At 39.3% G+C, this 21,853-nt stretch overlaps 1 protein-coding gene across 1 annotated transcript in view; it reads right to left on the minus strand.

The window, feature by feature from the left end:
• Window positions 1–21,853, minus strand: part of SPOCK1 (SPARC (osteonectin), cwcv and kazal like domains proteoglycan 1) — a 287,946-nt gene that overhangs the window by 88,337 nt on the left and 177,756 nt on the right. Inside the window, exon 5 of the mRNA XM_062638044.1 lies at window positions 2,966–3,098. Coding sequence (XP_062494028.1) covers window positions 2,966–3,098 — 133 coding nt within the window. The remainder of the gene's footprint in view (window positions 1–2,965; window positions 3,099–21,853) is intronic.

The following is a 21,853-nucleotide window of genomic DNA, read 5'->3' on the forward strand; positions in this document are numbered from 1 at the left end:
AGTGAGTGCTTTGGGTTGGATCACTCTGTCTAGTTTCTTGCCTCTAGGTCTACCATGTCTTCCAAGAAACAGCCAGAATTATTCTGAGATCAAGTAGCTAAATAAGAGCTTGAGATGTGTATATTTGGTTGTTTTCTCTTAATGTGAATTTCGCTGCATTTATTGACAGCCAAGTTTCAGCTGCATTTTATCACAGTCAATCATACTTCTGCTACATCCTTTTCATTCATTTTTACCTCTAACAGTTCAAAACATGTTAAGAGCAATCCCTGGTACAAACATTACTGACAGTGTTGAATGGTAGCCCCCAGTCATTAGTGAAATGCTTTGATGGTGCTCTGTCAGGCCATGAACTTTAAGCCCAAACCCCCTGCTGTGCTGGCAGGAAAAGGCAAAAATCAAACTGAGCCAGGCTGGATCAAAATGCTGGGGTGTACGTGCATGCTGGCTATCTACTCACACAGCCAATGTACCATTTCAGAAGGCTTTTTCCATTGAAATGCAGTGACCACTCTACCTTTTGTTTACAGGCTTTGCAGGAATACTGTCATTTGCCCAGAATATCATTACACATTCACCTGATGCAGAGCCAGGTATGAATACGTACATACAGATGCAAAGCAGTGCCCACACTCAAATGTCCACCTTCTTGCATTTTCACAGTCAATACTACATCATGCCACCAGCGCAGTGCCAGAAATCACATATGTCAACAGCAGTGCATGTGAAAGAGAATTGCCAAAGAAAAGCTTTGATTTTAGTGACTTAAGGGCAAGAAAGAGGGATTACAGCATCTGGGGAAAACTGCCGGTGAATTTGAGGGAAGCAGTTTATTCTGTTTATGAAAGATACCACAAACCCAAGATCATTACTGGCCATAAAAATGTTATTTGTTAGGACATTAAAATATACCATTTAGTTTTAACACTCTGTCTAAAGTATTTTCAGCTCATTTACCAAAATCTGTCTTCTGGGGGAGGCATCAATGAAGCAGAGCTTTTAGAAGAAGTTGTAGAGACAACGATGCTCTACAGGTTACGTACTCTGAGATTTACAACGTACTCTGTACAGAAAACAGTAACACCATTGCTATAAGCATCTCTCTGACATTCCATAAAGGTTAACCAGACACATACCCACTTGCTAGGACTGGATGCTACAGAAAGATTACCAATCATCATGACACTGGAGGAGCCTTCAGTCAAAAGAAGGCTTTAGAAAAAGCAACTACAAATACACAATATGACAAGTAATTGCTCCTGCAGAACAGTACTCAGAAAGCAACAAAACCCCTCATCCCCAGGCAGTGATGGAGAGCATGGAAAAGAAGTTGCTACACTTGAAAGACCAACAACACGCTGCAGTTTTCAATTGCTAGGAAAAGAGGAATTGGTAATTAAACACACAATAAAAGAAGATGAGACAAAGTGTCTTCTGAATGAATCTTTCAAGAGGCTCCTATAAACAGAGACAACTTCTGGGTGGTGCACCTTTGATAGTCACACATGTCAGGGACAGGAATTGTTTGATGTCTTAATTATAGTTGTCAAGCTTATACTGGTAGTCACAATAGTTTGGCAAATTAATGACACTCGCAGAGCTTCTTATGAGAAGCATTTGAATCTTAGGGTAAGAAATACCAAAGGTCAAAAAAGAAGACTCAGAACTAACAGATGCAGGGAAGTTGCACAGAAACGAGCTCAGTACGATGCCAGAATACGCAATGAAAGCTATTTACTATAGAGTCTTACATACTCTCAAGTGTTGAGACAAAAAAGTTGTTTTCAAAATGAGCCCAATTTTAATCCTAAGTACCGATGCTAAATTACTGCATTACATACTCCTAGAGGGTATTAAAGAGCTGCTTGTGTAACAGGCAACTTGGAGCCCTTTTTCTGCAGCCTGGATGTGCAAAGATGAGAGAGTTTCTGCTGATTTGCTCCTTTGGCTGTGGAAATCCTTCAGCCAGAACAGAAAAGAGGCCTAAATGAATTACCCATGGCAGCATCTTAATACTGTGTCCATTAATGGATGAGGAATTCAAGCTGCTCAGCTGAGAACATAATGTAGCTGCAATATCATCATCACTGTTAACATTACAGCAGAGATTTTCTTTTCCCCTTGATCATTTTATTTTCCTGGATTTTTATTTCTTTGGACATAGGGTGTATTTTTTGATTTTAACGGATAGTTTTACTGGCTGTCAAGCCTTACCTTGCATCAGGAAGTGAAGAAAACCTTAGGGGTATTCCCTAAACATAACTTCCAGTGCCTAAAGTGCTGCTTTTGCACATCTGTCTGAGACATGAAAGGCTTTATTTGCTGATGGGAGATCTGGATTGCTGAATGGCTGTGAAGTCAGTTTCTTTTATTGAGTAAAGCCCTAAGGTGGTCATATTTTCAATATAACAACAAGCCAATTTATCCCCACTGGGTTATGGGACTGTTTTACTGGTACCATACATGCTACATCTGGCACACAAGCCTATTACAACTGTGGTTTAAATGAACTGTAATATGTTATCCATGCACATCCTGGGGAAAAAATGAATTAAAATCTCCCACAAAACTACCACAGAACAATGATACTGCCAAGTTATCAGAGCATTTGGAGAGCAAACCTTAAAACCAGGAACTATCCCAAAATCCTCTTGTCTGAACAAGCCCATCTGGTCAAATGGATTTTCTGTTGTATCATCAATATTGAAAGTGTTCCACTTCATTAGCAAGAACAAGCTATTTAGAGAAACATGAATCATGAAAGTCATAAGATTCCGATGTGTCATTCTGATTTGCTGTTCCTCAAATATGCACAAACCTACATTTATCAGCACTTTTTTACACAAAAAATATTCCCAAACTGAAGTAGAACTGCTCTTTAATGCCACCTGTTAATGAAAGCTATTTCATCTTCACACTAACAGCCTGTATGATCACTACTGACAGGGTCACCAGCAGAACTCACCCTGGTAGTGTATGTGTGTCCATCAGATCCACAGACAGCGTTGCCATGCGTCACAGGGCAAGGCTTGCACTTGGCTATGTTAGCTGGCCCAGCCCAGTGCTTCTGAGCCAAGTTCCCTTTCTTTTGTCGAAGGCTGTAAAATAAGAGACACCAGGTTTATTTGAACATGCTTGTATAAGACAGAAGGAAAAAAGCTTCTCTGAATAAGTAAAGGCCAGAGCATTAATTAAAAGCTTGTAAATAAAATATAGCTGTTAAGAATGCTTCTGTAACATGGCACAGTAGAGCAGGCAATCTAAAAAGTCATCAATTGGTAGGTAGTCCTAGATTTACAATACCTGGCAGCTTCATTTTGATTTATAACTACAAATGACTTCACTTAAGAATACAGTATTTTGTTGAAGTACGCAGTGTTCCTGGTGAAGCAGGCAAGTAATCTTACATCAGGTTGTATTTAGAGACATTTTCACCAGGTTTCCTCCGAGTTACTGTTAAGATAGTGACGATTTTAAAACAAAACCCTTTGAAAAACATTGCAATTTATATTATGCCTATAAAAACCATACAAAACAACTTTGTCACTGCACGTGCCGCAGCTCTCTCCACATGCCAGCTACAGAACAGCTGTTATTCTCAGATCAATCACAATCCCCCAGGAATGCTATAAAGCAACAGGAAGCATCTCCAAATCCACAAATGCCTTTGTACCATGGGAGTGACTGCAGTTGTCCTCAAGCCATGGACCACTCAATTATTCCATTAAAAACTTCTATGAAAAGACATCTGCTCTGAAAACTTCTTGCAAAACATGTGCGTTTGATTCTGATTAATAGCTCATTTTCCTGTCATAATGATCTACTTGACTGATACACATTAAGTAATTATCACCAGCCTACTGTTTCAAGCTGATTAAAAGTTTGCTTTAGAAACCACAAGTCAATGTTACAATGCAGATTCATTTCGGCCACGTGTAACTGTTTTTCACTTGAAAGGCTTTACAAGGGAAGGCATCGCATCAGGTTTGCTGGAGACTAAGGAAAATAACTGCCATCTGTTCTTTTGCCACAGTAGAAAAAGATCGGATATAACAGTTCAGCTAGAAATACATTTCAATGTGCTGCTGAATAACTTCATCAGAGTTTGAGAAAAAAACATATACAGATATTTTTTAGAGCAATTTCACTACAGCTTGCAATTTGCCACACAATACTGACTCTGATGTAATGACACATTCAGCTGCTAACATAATAAAAAGTCTATTCTTTCATCTCAGTTCTAGTTTTCTTCACGTCTAACCTTTGTCAGTGATGAATAGCACTATTAAGAAACTTGTGTCCACAGAAGGAACCTAATCATGGTATCATAAACTATGAAAATAGAAGCCCGGTATTTAAGACTAAATTTCCTTGTTATTTTGAAGAAGTTTTCTTAATGCACAGAGCAGCTTTTCCTCTTTCAGAGGCATTCTGCCTTGCACAGTTACTGTTACACCACATGCTAAATGCTGCAGATGGGTCGTTGCTTGTCTCTGAACCCCAGATACCACTCTGCAGATGTGCTCTCTTATGCTGGGGCTTGCACAAACTACTTAAATCTTCCAGAGTCACTTTTCTGCAGCCTCCTTCCCTCCAACAATGCTTGTTACTAAAACATGATTATCTTATGCTCCATTTGGATACAGGCAGTTTTGTCTTTTCTTCTTGACAAGAAATTTCCTCATTCACTATTTATAGGCCTGTACTTCTAGAAATGCACAAGCTAAGTATCAAAACAATGTTTAATGTAGTACTGTAGGTATTGATGAGCAGAGGCTGAGAGATCTATGAAAGGTGCTGTGCTTTTGCTTTGGAGACAGCAGAAGGATGCATCACAGCACAAAGACTTTTTTACCTTTTCTGACTTTGATTTCTATGATCTCAAGAGACATACCCTTTTCTCTGGGTAAAGTTGTTAGAAGAAAGTTTTAGTCCCAGTTATAGGAGGAAAAAAAAACAGGTAAGAAATACTCAACTTGAAGTGTACAATTTAGTGCCATTGTCAAAGCCACTAGCCGCAAAACATGCGGGATGGAGATGAGCGACCGAACTAACAAGCACCTCATCAAAATTAAATGTAGATTGAAGTTCTTAGCTCAACTGATGCCTAAAAGAATCACAGGATCGTGAGGCTCTAAGTGGCAAATATGCAATACATTGTACAGCAATTCTGGACCAAACTGCATTCAGGTATTTTACACCATAATCTTAAAAGTCCACTCTGAATGTGGCTGCTTGTCCTTGTCTGCACAGCCTTACATACACCTTCCTCTTCATTTCTCTAAGAAAGATCTTGAAGGGACCTGCATTGGTCTCTTCAAGAACTATATTGCAAAGCCAGTTTCTACTGGAAGGCTCTTCTACAGCTAATAATGTTTTCCACATTCTCATCATCACTTTAAAAAGATAAAGAGAAAGCAATTTAATTTGTCCATTTCAAGCCACTTCCGCACCTCATCAAGCTTGGTGGCCCTTTCCAGCACTTTACTGAGAGGAAAAAGAGCATGCACAGCCTTAGGCCTGAGCTCTGTTCTCACTGCAGCTGCCTTGAAGCCATCAGCCAGCCAGGTGTGTAAAAGCAGAGCCTAACCCTTAAGGAGGAACTATAATGATTTCACCTGAGCTCAATTTGCAGTGTCTCACAGATGCTGAAGGAAACATTATCCCCATCCCCTTTTTAGGATCTTCGTTTGCTAATGAAAGGGAATTTATTCTCCAAAGAGAGTCATATTTAACAACAAGAACAATTCACAGTGGAGCGCATCTCAAAGCATTTCATTCTATTAAAAAGTCTGCACTTTAGAAGTGTTTCATAGAACACCTGTATCAAGGCAGGGGATTGCTGACAGAACCTGCAGCAGCCCTGACTTCCGCATGTGTGATGTGATTAGCAGCACAGCACAGGAGCCATTTTGGTTCCAAGAACCAATCTGGGTTTCTAAAATGAATACGTTCTTTTGCAGCTATGGTTTTGTCAGCAGCAATAGTGCAAAAGGCCTTTGAAGCGAGTCAAAACCAATTTCTGTCAGCTTGGCCAAGTGAGCAATAGAAGAAAGTTTTAACTGGATACCCAGATTCCACACCCCTGCCAAAAATACAGCTAAGCACCTGTTTGCCAAGGAGAGAACATCTATTTTCCAAAAGTAAACATGTATTTTTCTGGATTGGTATTTTTGAGAAGCTGGATAAGCCTTTTGGAAGCTTTTCAGTCCTATAACCCCTAACAACACATCAAACATCCAAACAAACAAATTAAAACCTAGGCAAGAATATTGGCTGCCATATGCAGCCAGCAAATCCCTTCTCAATGGAAGTGCACATTCACATAGGCTGGGAACATGTTTTGCTATGCTAATCATCTTGGTTTAGAATAAATATACCAGGAGCAAGCCAGGCCAAAGCAAATTAGGCCTTTTTTGTTTTCTCTCCTGACAATTTATCTGACTTTAATCCTGCTTTAAGACTCAGATTTGAACGGATCTGCTACAAATCATTAGAAAATAACAACTGTGCAGAAAGACCCAACCAGAAGCTCTCCACTGGGGTAAAAGTCTGCTACATTGATAAGGACAAGAGGGCCACCTATTTTCAATATTCCAGAAGCAAATAGACATGAATATCTTACGCAAGTATTTAGAGTTACAATCAACCTCCGCTTGCTTTTGCTTTCCAGACTGGATTTAAGATTTAAGGAGTAGTTAAGTCTTTCTTACGGAATTCAGCCTCTTTAATGTTTTAATGCATAAAGAAATCGCAGAGGTTTAAAACATTCGCACTTCCACGCAGGGAGAACGCACGCTGCCTCAACTTCATTACTCATTGCACAGGCATACTACTTACCACACGCTGTAAAATACGGGGAGACTACATCTGTTGTGCTTGCACAGGAGCAAGGAGAAGGCAGCAGGGTTTCCAGATGCCACCAGCCAGATGCTAGGACCATACATGTGAGCTCTGCACAGCCAGCCACAAGCACCTGCACTTCCACACAAGCCTTCCAAGCACAAAGCTTTGGCAGTGGAAAGGGAGCTCAGAAGCTGCAGGAAAAGTGGCTCCACCCAAGATTTAAAGGCTTCCAGGTGCACCCTGAGGAGCCAGAAGCTGAGCCCTAATGAGAGCTGCGATGTGCAGCTGTGGCAGCCCCAGGGATGCTAATCACTGAGCCTGGTGCCACCTGGCTGCTGGAGCAGGGATGCTGCTGGCTGAGAGCACCAGCTCCTGGCACTGAGGCTGCCTGCTGGGGGGGGGTGTCCTGAGCTCTGCCTTTGGTTCAGCAACAGTTTGTCACACCCATGGAACCACAGAATGGTTTGGGTTGGAAGGGACCTTGAGGCTCATTCAGTTCCAACCCCTTGCCACAAGCAGGGACACATTGCACTAGAGCAGGTTGCTCCAGGCAGCTAAACTGAATGGCATGTGTCACATACAACTACTTATCAGTCAAGCCCTATTGAAATAAAATTAAGGAGTTCAGTGCACCAAAGCAGGTACCAAGTATTTGTGTTTCCTCAGAAGTTGAAAGGAGCTCCGACAAAGAGGAAACTTAACTGGTTTCCTGAAGCTGGAACAATTTCACTGTGGAAAGAGTTTGAAATGTACACCCTGTACCTCCTCTATGCCTTGTGCACAGTTTGTTCTTGTCTCCCTGAAGGAAGCTTATCACACTAAAGATAAACCCAGCAGTGCCTGGCTGTTGCTAGCGTTCCTTTGCATAAGCTGTTGCTCTTGTTCTTGTGGAAAAGAAGGACAAAGCTGAAACTTGCCAGCATAAATGGCAATGCTCTCTTCTCTGTTTGCATCATTTCTGTATTCTGTTTATTAGAGCTAAGAGTTTGGCCTCATTTCTACAACCTTTCATATTTTTGATAAGAGCTGTATATACCTTGAGCCACCACCAGTCTAGATATGTGAAGAGTCTACAGATATTACCTTGAAAAACAAAAGGATGCTCAGCCTTGAAATTATTTAATATGACTCCTCATTTAATACAAACACTGGAAAATGAGAACAGCGAGATGATCAGAGTAATTCTTCTACCTGGAATTTATGCCCTCACATACAAAAAATAATAACATGCAGAGCTGCCTTGTATTTAAGCATCATCCCATTGTCCCATTGGACTTGCATCCTACCACTTGCTTTGATTTCATTATTCAAAGAAATAATTTCAACTATCTGATTGTACCAAGGCTGTTGATTACTTTCTCTTGCTGCCTTTGTATCTGCTCCCTAACAGATCTGGCTTAAAAGAGCCATATGAAATAAAAGGCCTCTGCTCACTGTATTTTTGTAGATGTGCAAAGATTCTTAATGGGGCATAGTGGCGACTGGGGACCTTCTGGCAGAATGAGGCTTGCTCAAGACTCTCCCACAGTAAATGGATATTCTACTTGCATGCATGTCATTTCAAACAATGACACTGATGAGATTATATTGGGAACTCAATCTGTTCGTTGCTGGAGAGCACCAGTAGCCACAGGACTATTTGCAGGAAGCAGGCTGGCCTCGAGATAGAGTTGGAGAGGAAGAATTTAGGGAAGTGAAAAGGAAGATCTTGACCGTTGAGGTGAAAGTGTATGAGGTGTCATTCCAATAAAATGAAAAACAGGTATTTCCAAGGAAAGAGGAAGAGGCAAACCTCTATTTCTTACCAACAGTAAGAAGGCAGCGTAAAAATAAGCATGGGGGGGAGAAACAACGTTAACAGGAGGAGCCTGTCAGTTAGGTATAGGGAAGGGTGAAAGTTTCGGTACAGCAATATGTTTTGCAAGAAAACCCCCTGACACATATTGCAGGGAAAATGTCATGAAGATTCATACATGGATCCTACTAGGTCCAGCTAGCAACTAACTCCTGGGTAAAGGGTCTTGGGATGCAAGGTGCTCAAGGTTATTCGTTCCGCAAGATGAAGGATCCTTTTCATTTTCTGTTTTCTTCTGTGTTTGAAAGGAACAGAGGGTTTGGAAAAGCTGACGTAAGATTCCAAGAACCCAGAGGGCCAGATGAACTGTAGTCTGTTAGACTGATTCGATACAACTGCTGCAGGTAACTCCTGAGATCCAGCAACACCGAGGCAAAGAACCTTCTGAATACATCCCCTTGAGCAAGGCTGCTCAAACACCAGCAAGGTCTGTGGCTAAACAGCTGTAATAGGGCATTTAAATATGGATACTCTTAAAATGCCAAGTTCTGCACAACATCAGGATCTCTCGGTACACCAGGTTTCCTTCTGAGATGTTGGTACCTGGCCTTACTTGTTCCCAGACTAACAGGATAAGATTGTTTATTAAGGTCATTAGAGAAGCACGTGGATTTCTGCATTTGGACACTTTAATACATAAAAATGGGATTTGAGAGGTCCACTCAAATTCTTGGCTAACAGATTGTTGTGCTTACAGGCAATTTATTTCGGAATCTAAATTCTTGATGATTTGCAACTTTTAGACCTAATACATATGCTCCACAGCTGCAGAGATGTGAAAACTGGCAAGATACACAAAGGCAAGGAACCAAAACAAGAAATCCACACCAACAGATGATGCTGGTGTTTTCAGGAGTCATTATGCTCTCCTGAATAAATAACACAGCTTCTAAACTCTGCGTGTTCTCATGAATTTTCATAAGAGAATTATTTTCCTTTTCATCGTTATTTTTCCACTAACATGAAAAGGAATCTCAGACACCAAACTCTGTAAAAATAAAATGAAGCGCCTTGACTTTCAAAGGAGGAGGGGAGATAGCAGGAAGTTCATAACTGAAGCCGAAATCTTCTCTACCATCCTCCTCAGTCTGGAGTAATCTTCAGCAGCCACTCTGGAGCCCTGGGCTTTGCAGGCTGTGTCAGATGCTGTAACTTGGCACAGCGTGCTTAAAGGTGAAGAGTGCAGCAAATTTAATACTTTGGTTGGCATTGGCTTTCTTTCTTTCCTTCCTTCTATGACATTTTTTTTCCCCTGCTACCAGAATACTTTTCAAGGAGATGAATGTACCTCCTCTCTGGCCAGGATCTGATTATTTTGATATTAATATATTATATTGATCACATCTGCCTCCTCCCACTGGCAGAACTTGCCAAGCTCTCTGATGAAGCTGAATTGCTGATGGCATGTGAGATTAGTCTGAGCTGTCACATTTGTTTGGGAAGGAAAGCTGATCCTCACTCACTCTGCCCTGTTTCATGCAATTAGACAGCTTCAAAATTGTTTTTGCTAAATCAGGCAGAGCAGTAATTTTCCACCATTTCCCTGCTACAGCTCATGTTTCCACTTACAATGCTGAATGCTGGGCGGCTGCGCAAACAGAAAGGTGCAAGTTACTCGGTGGAGCTAAAAATCATGGCAGGTACCTTGGCAGCATTTAATAACACCAGAAAGGTCCAACATGAGTGATGAATCCCCCAGGAGCTGCGCATAGGTAAGCTTTTAAATGGGCCTCATTCTCAGTCAAACACAGGGTTTGGTTTAACACCATCCAAACCCCAATGTCAGACGGAATTAAACTGCTGGCACGAACTAAAGGGTTCAAATAGGTGGCAGACCCACCCCGGGATCTTTATCAGCAATATGTCCTTCTACATGGTTTATAACCTGGCCTTATTTATTCCAGCAGTGGCAGCAGCAGAATCATATGCAACACATTCCTTCCTTCTCCACCCCAAAAAACCCTACTGCCTAAAAAGTGTGAGTCTGTGAGCTTTCTACAGCAAAAAGGTTCAGAAATCTTCTTGTCACTTCGCAACTGCAGGGAGAATTCAATGACTCTCCCTGAACTAAGCATCCTTAGACAGCTCAGCTGTGTTCTGCTTCACTATGTTGATTTTGCTCCTCCTAAGGCGAGTAACATGCAACCCTCACAAAACCTGACATATTGCTGGTAGGGATGAGAACGTAATGCATTTAAAAAAAATATAGAAATAATTCCTGCCCTTAAGGCACTAAACCAAACGTTCCCTTTTCAAAATGACTGCACAGGACTTCTGTTGTGTGAATACTTGCTACCATGGTACAAACAATCAGTTACAAGCTGTGCTAGCAAAATATCTGCCCCTTCTGACACATTGTATTATGAGAGGCTTATTAAATTCTCAAGAAGGCTACAGCAGATTAAGCAGTTGAGGATGTCTACAATTAGCATCGATTACCTAAGTATTCATACATGATTTCTGAATAGAATTGGCTTGTCAAACAAGACAACTGAAAGAAAGTAATCAGTCCCAAAGCCACCTCCAGAGTGTAGTCAAAATCCACTGTTCAAGGTTGGTTTAGGGAAATAATCAGAATGCAGGGATGTCAGAATGAATGTGAGTGAAATGCATGCTAGCCAAACCGGTCATAAATATTATAAGGAACTGGGTAATTTTAAAATCCCATCCTTTTTAGCATCTAAATAGGCTAATGCTCCTGTTGCTTATTCAGCACTGCTGGTTTACAGAGCTCAGTACTATGAATGTCTAAGCATTCTGCTGAATTTCTCAACATATTCAGTGCTGTCGGTCTGGTTATTTGATGCTAGAGATGGAGCTCATAATATCCATACCATTCCCAGCTTCTCAAATGAGGCCATCAAAAGCATTACCCATCTTATATCTGGCTATGTCTTAATGAAAGGTGACTAGAGCTTCAGGAAGGTCCCAAACTGATAGACAGAATTTACATAATCACATTAATTTATGATACTAACTGAATGCACATGATCCAGTCTAGAGACAGCACATGGGGAAACACACCTCCAGGTAAGATTTGAAGATGAATGCAATCGACATACTTGCAGAAACTGCAAGATATCCATTTCATGAGTTACTTCCACTGAGTTATTAAGATTTCACTTTGCTGTGACCTTGGATCATGAAGCCTAGCAACCGTGCATTACAGACCACCCATTCTTCAAATACGCAGCTCCATAGGCACCCCTACCACAAAGGCTCGAGGTACCATTGAAAAGCAATGTAGCTATGCATTTACACTTTAGAAAGCTTCAGCATTCAGTAGCAGCTTCCTCAAAAGCATATTTTGCCATGTGAAAAAGAAGACACAACCAGCAACATATTTAGATATGCAGCATAACGACACCTGGACTTCTACGGTCTTTGTAAAAACAAGAGGTGTAAATACTTTGCTGCTAAAGTATTAATCAGGAAATGGTTTAGTGCAGCTGATTTTGTTGGCTTAGTACGTGCCACCTTACTAAGTCAATCACTCATTCCCACCTGAATTTCACTTCAGCATACATTTCCCTTTGCTTATCTTGCTGTGATCAACCACATATCTACGTCCCCATCACTCTGTTTTTGTCACCTTTTGTCTTTTGTGATTTAGCTATGAAAAACTAATGGACCCAACAAGGGTCAATGTTTCTTCATCTCTAGCAATTCCTTTGGACTAAGCCAGAATTAACCATCTCACCCATAAAACGTGGCCACTGTTTTGACGATGTTCTTGTGAACTGAGCTCTACTCCTGTGAGCTCCCAAATAACTTCCTCACGATTCTATTTCAATCCCCTTCTCTCCACCATCCTCCTCACTATTGATTCCTTGTGCCCTATTATTCTTGTCATTTCATTCCACCATTTCTTTGCTGCTATGGTGGAAATCCAGGGACTGCACTATATTTTTCTCACTGCAAATTAATCCTATTCTTTTTTTCCCCTACATTGCTGCCTTTCTCCATAAAGCACTTTTCTTCTGTCAAAAGCTACTGTCTGTAATCTGCCTTCTGCCTGACTCATATCTCTCTCTCCCAGCCCTATTTGCTCAAGATCTGGTCAGCTTTTCAAAGGGGAATTTTATGAAATTGTGAAGGAATTGCAGTGCTCTTTCCTACTTGCTGCTGTATTTAACCATTTGGAATCCAATCTTTCAGCCTGACCACTATGCTCTGACCTCCTCCCAGCTAATCTCCTTTTCCTCTCACTTTCTTCCTCCTACCTCTGAAACTTTCTCCTGCTTCATTCAACCTCAAAAATGCAGTCCCATGGAGAAGCAGCTATTTCACCCACTTTTAACTATTCTTTTCACTTCTGCTAGAAAGTATCATATTAAGTATTATATTCTCTGTAGATGGTTTCTCAATATCATTTTGGTGCGTCACCTGTAATAGTCTTGTCCTTTTACCTTCTTAAGCTTGAATTCTTGCTAGTCTGAGAAACTGTGTAAGTGTCTTTCTGGTTTATCCTTCTATCTCTTTGTATTATTATTGTGATTTCTTCTTGGGAGTGTCTTGTCCATATTAGAAGTTCACAATGTCAGAACCAAGCTTCTTCTCACATGAGCTTCTCCATTTTTAGGCCACTGTTTCCCTATCATGACATTTTATCATCTGGATTTATTCTTTTAAGTATAGCCTTTCTTTCCCAGACTCAAGCCATAGTGAATTATCCTTCTCTTCTGCTTTCCACTACGTCCAAGAGGAAAATATCATGAATTTAGCTATGGTCATACATCACCTTCCAAAAATCCTTCTACATCACCTGAACAATCATTCTCACATTTTGCTTGTTTACAGTCTATTCATTAATTTTCAGTCTGTGCACTGCTTAAGATACAAAATGTACTTTTACCTTTAGACCTGCCAGAGTTCTGGGTCACTATTAAATAAAACTTTGGGTGAGGGAAGGAGATATTTGCAAAGATAGAATACAGAAAATGAGCTTGTTTCTTCCCAGAAATGGAAAGGAATTTTACACCTTCTGCATGAGCCCAATGGCTGATTAAATCCTACTCTCAGGGTCGTAGTAAAGCAGCTGTAATGCTCTACTGGTCCTTATTTTTTTCTTACCTGTTAGAATTTAGCAGAGGTGTGAACAGGTAAACTGGAGTAACCACAGCATTGAGTATCAGGAACACTGAAACCTCAGCTTGTGTTTTCTGACCAACAGTCTACAGAGTATTTATCTCATCTTGATCATGCTCCTAAGGTGTCAGTGACAGAGCTCTTCTCTACTCAGCTGTGAAGAGGGCAGGGTTTCCATTTCAACACTCAACATATTGCTGGCGTGCTGTCACAGGCTGGGTGAAACTCATTAGAGAATGAATAGCTCTTACTGTGTTTCAGCACAAGCTAGAATATAAGTTTCTGAAAGGACTGCGAACCTCAGTTACACAGCGCAGTTGAAAATGAAGCAAGAATTCCTGAACCAACAAAGGAACTGATTAAAAAAACTCCTCAGACTTGAGCTCTACTTTTGCTAAGCTAAAATATTGTTGCAAATGAAAAATTTATGCACAGATAAAACATAGGAGCTCAAGAAATTAACTATGGATGAGGTGCTAAGCAGGAATGACCGTGGTGTAATTCAATTTGGCAGTCCTGGGCTTCAGGTAAACTGGATTAGCTAAGACTAGAAAAATCTGTCAAAGGACTTGAAAGAGATTTAAAGCCCGATGGCTGACCAGAATAATGGCACATGGCATCACAATGTACAGCAATGAAGAATGGACAGACTAATTTATACAACGAAACTACAAGATGTCCTTTCTGTACAACACAGACCATCAATTTAAATGCCAATAAGGGACAAAGAAAGAATTTCTAAAGGAGAGGAAGGAAAAAGGAGAGGACACATAAGTTTCCTGTGTTTCTGTTTGGTGAGTCATCTTCTGAGCAAGGCAAGAAACTGGATGCTAGACTAGAGGAGCGGGTCTGATTCTTTATTCAGGTTTTCAACTCTTTTTAACTAACCCTGGTCTCTTGGCTTCTTAACTCATTGAAAAAAATGAACAAAACTCCCTTACATGATGCTTCACTACTAAAGGTGAATGAGTCTTCTGCTGTTGATGATCACTGGTTGTAACAACCAACTAATTAGAATGTTTGCTTTCATAAAAGAAGATGTGGTGATCAAAGCTGGAGGCTAACTCAGCAAAGCAACATTCCCAACTGCCACTCCCCATGCATATTAAATAGCATTTTCCTAGATATTATCATAATAAAGCAGTGACAGAGTTACAATAACAAAACTAGCATAAGCAAACCATATTAGGTCATACTACACCTTACATAGTATGAATGTGGGTGATATAAAGACAAATTCTCTTCAGCAGCTGCACCAATACAGATTAATACAGAAACACAGCATAGCCATAAGCTGTAACAAAGTGCACCTGAACAAGAAGAAGCCAATGCTGACTAGTTGAAATCATTCCTGGGAAATGCTGAAGGAGAAAAGAGTTAATCTTGGCAAAAGGTTTTCCTTACCCAAATTCAGAGTTATTTGCTACTTTATATTTAAACGCTTTTTGTATTAAAATGAAACTTAGACCGGAAGTTGTTAAAAAAGAAACTTCAAAATCAAACTGAAATATTTCAAGGTAAGATGAACAAAGGCCTGGAGCAATTTGGCTGCACTTTATTTTGTATCTAAACTAAAACCTCCAGATTTGTGAAGTGATAAGGAAATAGTTTCTCACCCATTGCAATAAAGAATACTAATAAACTGATTTAATGAGAGTGATTAGATCACATTTATCCTCTGTATTTTATGAAGCCTTTTGAGATTAATACAGTTGGAAAACTCAAAATTATAAGGAAAAAAAAGGTAAAATAGAAGAAAAAGTGCCAAAATTGCAACATAATCTGAAGTCTTAGGGCTGTGTTCTCCAACAGTAACTTCAGAGCAGTCAGTTTTGTATCTTTGAGGGAAATTCTAAACATCTTAAATCTGAGCGTGAGCAATGTTGTCAATAAAAAGTTGCAAAGATTTCTGTGCACAAGTGAAATAACTTTGTTCGAGTGCCTTCTCCAGAACTACTCCTTTCCAGTGGAGCATGCTACATGATGCATTTACAGATGATTGATTTACTTTGGGTCAAAACTGGGACTGAAGAAGAAAGCTCCTCTAATCCAAATCCTAACACTTGGGACAGTCCTTCCCTGACTCCCTTCAAAAGATGGCTGCACAATAAGAAGTGTAAAGTAGCACAGATTCAGTACAGAAAGAAAGATGAGAAAAACCTAAAGATGAGAATATAGATTAGGCCAGAGGGCAAATAAAGATACATAAAAATAAACAGGAGATAAAATCTATCAGTGAAAATAACTGGGATCCCAATGAGCTGCACAGCATAATTTATAAGGTATATATTTAAGATTTGCTGCACAGAATGATTTATAAGGTGTATATGTAAGATATAAGGGTATATTTTCCTTTTCCTGAAATGTAACATGATTTGGAAGTTTTACAGAGTTGTAAAAGAGCCTCAAGGTACAAAAATTGTTCATTATTTTAACGCTGCATTACGCTGGACAAGAGCATGTTTATTCAGATGTGTGAGATAACATAAGCCTTCATTAAAAGAAAAAAGAATTTCTTTTAAAATCTTCTAGGCACAGAAAAATACAAAGACTCTCAGAGAATATTTTTTACATGACAAATGAGAGAGTTAAACTCTGTTATAAGCAAAACAGTGCCGTAGTTAGATGGATCACATCACTAAGTGTTCATGAGATTGGTGAGATTATTTCTGCCGAGTCCTGCAGGTCTAGTAACAAGTCCTCAGAACACTCTGAAGCATCTGCTTTTCCTGGAAAAGTAGGAAGAGAGGTAATGATAGAAATTGCCTATTCAGTATGCACAGAGACTTCTAAGTAAAAAAGGCTAGCTAAGGGCTATTGGCAAAGTCTGCTTTGCAATAGCCTCTTATTAAAGATGCTGTTCTTCCAGAAAATGGAAAAGAAAGGAGACTGGGAATCTTTTTGGCATTTCTGAGAAGACCCAGGCAAACGATTTTATCTTTTAGAAATCATAATCCACTATGCTTCATCTCTACCATTGTAGAAATAAAATACGAAATCAGCAATGATAGATCACTTCCAAATAATGAAAAGAGGAGAGAAAATGTCTCTGGATGCTTTTCCAGGAGCAAAGCCATACTCTGTCTTTTGAGATAATAATGAAAGAAAATAATGTCTTATTTTCTGTAGGTACAAGTGGTAATTGAATCCTCAAGTCATTTGGGGTAACTATATACTATAGACTCTCTTCACAACCTAATATGAAATAAATTTGTCATACCATCAAGACAGGATGCAGTGAGTGTATCAGTCTGATTTTACTGACTTCTCAAAGCTGGAGTGAATTTTTACCCTTTTGTTAACCATATCGGTACAGACTCAGTAGAGCTCGAGTCCCAGTTGAGTGCCACCAGGCTACTGTGTGAATTTTGCATAACTAATAAAATATTCCTTGGGTCAGACATGGACAGATACTGCTTTGACAGCACAGTGACTAGGGCACTCACCTGGGCTGATGAGACCAAATCCCTTCTCTGGTTAGCACCAAGCAAAAGGACTAAAAGCTACGGACTCTTAGGGAAAGCCATAAAGAAAAGCCAATAACCACTTATCAGAAGATCCGGGAGACACTTCTAGCTGAGTGACAAGGCTCTTTTTCACATTCTACATTCAAAATGTCTTCACCATCCTGTTCACATTTCTGAGGTGAGAGACTTTCTTGTCAGGAACTGTTCTTTCCGTTCCTAGGAAACGTTTTGTAGAATTGACAGGAAAACCACTTTGTCAGAAGGCTCCAGAACATATCTACTCAGTATGGAAAGCTGAAAGCTTGTTTTCATTTTAACATTTCTGTTTCCACTTCCTCATAATGCCCCAGTGTTAAAAAACATCTCAGCAGGGAACTGAGTGCAAACTGAGACTCCAAAGGCTATGCAGATAATTTACAAAGTGAAGAGCTAATCCAAGAACATTAAGCCCCCCAGTTCTAAGTACTGTATCTAATCGCAATATCTGATTTCATAGAGGTGGCAGTTTTACACTGGCTGCAATACAAGTTTCCTTTTTCCTTTTTTTTTTTTTAATATATTAATTAGAGTAGGAAATAAATAACCCTGGAATCTGCTAGGAATTTTGACTTTTTCAATTGCTATTGTTGAACATTCGGTATTTGCAATAAATCTTACAGGATTTCCTTGTTAAAGTGGAGAACATAAATCCAATAACTGATAGCAAAATGTAGGCTGGAAAATTCTCTCTCAAGTAATTTGAAAACTTGTTAATCTTCATGCCCTTGCTATTCCACAAAGATTTAATAGCACAGATCTGTAGAAATGTTTCCTGGTAATTATGTTTCATTAATGTAACAGAATCTATCATGATACATTTGCTATTTATTTATTTATTTTAGTCAGTTCTACACTATTGCCAGTTAAGTGTCTTAGAATGAACATACAGTCCTTGATAAAAGATATACCACTGAATTTACAGATGAGAAAGGAGAATATGGAGCCTCCAAACATAAAAATGACCCCATTGGCTTCCAAATCTACAGATATGTAATTATGAGATGGGCTTTAATCAGTTGATCTATTCCTGTTGAGGAGTTCAGCATCACCTCATGGGCTGCCTGCTCAAAGCCTCCAGACCATCAGATCCACTGGGTCAAATTCTGAGAGCTGTGTGGTTCCGAAATTGCAACTCTTTAGTGTTAAGGAGCCATAAAGGGGCTTGGTATGAGATAAAATTTGATCTTTGGACTACTGGCACTGAGAATTTAGCACACACTTTCACAGCACGTGCAAAGGAGAAAGAATGAGGGGAAGAGCTCAAACCACAAGAGGGAATTTCCTTCTTTTCCTTATTGATTTTTGAAGCTCAAACATTTGATCACCTCTTCCAGTTATTAGAGAGATCACACAAGGGTTTTGCATTGGTGATACGGACTGTAATTACAACACATAGTGTTTCCTTCCTTGACTCCCTTAAAAAAGCCTGGCTGCACAGTAAGAAGCAGAAAGGTGTAACACAAAAATATCATGACTTTTTCCACCCCTCTTTTTAAAATGCAGAAGATGCTCATGGGAATGAAATCTATTATAAGACTGGTTTAAATCTAGAAACACAGGCAGTATTCATTTCAAACGTGTGCAAAGGTATTACACTTTTTGCCTAATAAGTTAATGGCACAACATTGTCTTTCTATAGTTAATTTTAAGTGGCACCATGACACCTGAACAGATATATTTAAAGAAGAGAAATATTTTGGGTTGAATTTCTATTCGTCATTAGCACTCTCCGTGTACAGAGTTTTAAACAGACTGCACTTTTGTGGCTCCTGTCCATAAATAATGTCATTTGTGGTTCATTGGTTGAATTAATCTGATATAAAATGACTAAATTGAGAATCTGTAGGTTGAGCTCTTGATGAGTTCTGGCAGAGCACTAAGCAGGCAATCATAAGCTTATTAATGAAAAGAGAAGGACAGAAATTGAATTATTAAAGAAGCAAGAAGTAAGAGATTAAAAGTTAATTTTGATAACACAGCTTGCACCAAGTAACAAAATGATTGATGCAAGAAGCTCCTTTTTACTGTTTTCATATGCTGCTTCTTTCAAGAGAGCCATTAGATGGAACTGCATGGCTGTGAAAGGGACAAAATACCTAAGAATACCTTTTTCAACTTCTTGTATTAGCTGACGTTCATGCCTTTGTTCCTAATCTAGTTTGGAACTGGCAAACTTACGTGGAAATGTCTTCAAAGTATAAGGTTTTTGCAACCTTTAAATCAAAAAAGAAAGATACTTGCTGATGCTCAGCATGGTCTTGGGTATGGCGTCATCATTTTTCCTAGTGAAGTTTTGGGACTGAAATGATGTTGAATGGGACAGGAAATTCAGCTAAACTCTGCAGAAAACCACTTCCACGATCAGAGGAGGCAGTTTCCCACCCAACAGAACCACAGACATATGGTAGAAGCTGTGAACTATCCAAGGCAAGAGACGCAACCCAAGAGTATGGCCTAGCTCATTAGACTTTTAGCCTGTTGTTATCAATGACTTTCACTAGCGCTTTAGAAGCAATAACAGAAAAATCTCAGAATTGTAATGGTAAAATATGGAACTGTTTTATCAACAATAAAGATCAGTCTTCGGTAGTTTTAAAAGTTATATATGTTAAGTCTGTATCATATTCAAGAGACATGATCGTAAGCAGCAAACTGACCAACATTAAATAAAACATATAAACTAAAGCAGTACTTTTCAGGCCTAATTTGTAAATTCTACACAAAATACATTGTTTGTAATATTCACTGCAATTGGAATATATAATCCCATTTATCAAAAGCAGATTTTAAAGTGCTGCACATTTAATACTTTCTCCAACATAATGGGATGTTGGAAAGTGAAGAAAAGCTTTAATAAAATTCCTTTGCTGTAAACATCAGTGTCGATCTTACAAAAGCAGGCCTTTTAAAAAGACTTTTCTGCTGAACACATTGATGTCCTGGGGCTTCTACAGCAAAAACCAGCAATAAATTTAGAATCTGCAGTAAACAGATTATTGTATAAATACAGAATTATTTTCAGAGCATTGGAGGTCATTTGTAAACATTAAATAATAATTTCTGATTGAATGGATTACTCAACAGATTTAAGATAGGGATAAACAGCAAAAATACAGACACATATTAAATACTATTACCAGTTTGCTTCTAGCAACCCTATGGTTAAGAAATTTAGCATACAGAAAATACAAAGAGTGTGAATCAGGAAATACACCCTTAATACATCCTTACCACAGCCCATTAAACCAAGAAATACTGTAGATTCCAAGTCCTGTGAGGATTAACGTAGACAAAGAGAAAATCAGCCAACAGCTCAAGGTGAAAAACTATGCATGGCACCTACAAGGCCAATGGTCAAATGTAGTCCTGCTGACAGGTATATGGAGAGCCTGTAGAACTGTGCTTGTCCCACATCTAAATATAGCTACCTGTTTGTCTTTTAATAATACTGATAATGATGATGTGTTAAAGTTGTTTGACAAAGCACTGAAAAGCCAAGAATTACCAAGCTACTGTGTGTGCAAAAGCTCATGTCTTCTTACAAGATGTGTACAAAGGCAGTGAGTCTATTCATTTGTTCATCATTCATTTGTTGGCAGTCTCTTGACATTTGCCAAGCAGATGACATTTATACCAATTACTGTTTTCATTGCTTGCTCACTTCAGAGTGAGCAAGAGGAGCTTTCTAAACAACAAAAAAGCCAACATCCCTTATGTCATAAACTGATCACAAGAGCCAGGAATAGACAAATGCCATAGAAGAGGTGACTGAACTTTTAACTCAGCCTTATTCCAGATACCTCAAGGGAAACAGCTTTTGGATGCTAACTTAGTTTTGGATGCTAGCTCTTGGCAAGTTGGTGAGAGCTGTATCAAGAGGCTTATATATGATCAATTCTGCAGTCAACAAAAGAACCCACTCAGACAGTAAAACCATTGAAGAACACTGTGTTGCCCTTATTTTACATTTCATATATTTAAGCTTTCCTGATGGCTTGGGTTCCCTACGAATCTGGTGCACAAAGTTAAATTCACATACTAACTTTCAGACATGCATTTTCCACCATTATACATTTAAGTTTCATATTGGTCAGATCTCAGAGCTCTAAACACTGAATTTTATATATAGTTTCTATGAAATACCCAACTAGGTATGTTGCAGTTATTTTAGTCTCCCTCCTCCTTATCCTTTTATTATCATGTTCATAAAAAAGCTTTTGCTCAGAGAAAGGTAATCTTGGCTATTGTATGTTTCTACTGAGGACAAAAGAGATATATAATGCTATGTAGAAATCCTTGAAACAGTGAATTGCACATTTATCTGCCATATGTATCAATCCAGAGATGCACAGAACATCAAAGCCAGAGCTGTTCTCCAGAAAGCTCAGCTGAAAGCCTACCTGGAATACAGACCTCCAAACTGCAGCTATTCTACCAGGGCTCATGGAAGGACAACTACGGGTTTAAAGCAGGCATGGACAGAACAGGCATTTAGAAGAGGGGATTAATATAAGAAATAAAGATTACAATCTCAAGAAGCAATGACTCAGAGGGAATA

This window comes from Pezoporus occidentalis, unplaced genomic scaffold (genome assembly GCF_034315485.1).
Source record: "Pezoporus occidentalis ecotype Australia unplaced genomic scaffold, CSIRO_AGI_Poc_V1 ctg55, whole genome shotgun sequence".
NCBI lineage: Eukaryota > Metazoa > Chordata > Aves > Psittaciformes > Psittacidae > Pezoporus > Pezoporus occidentalis.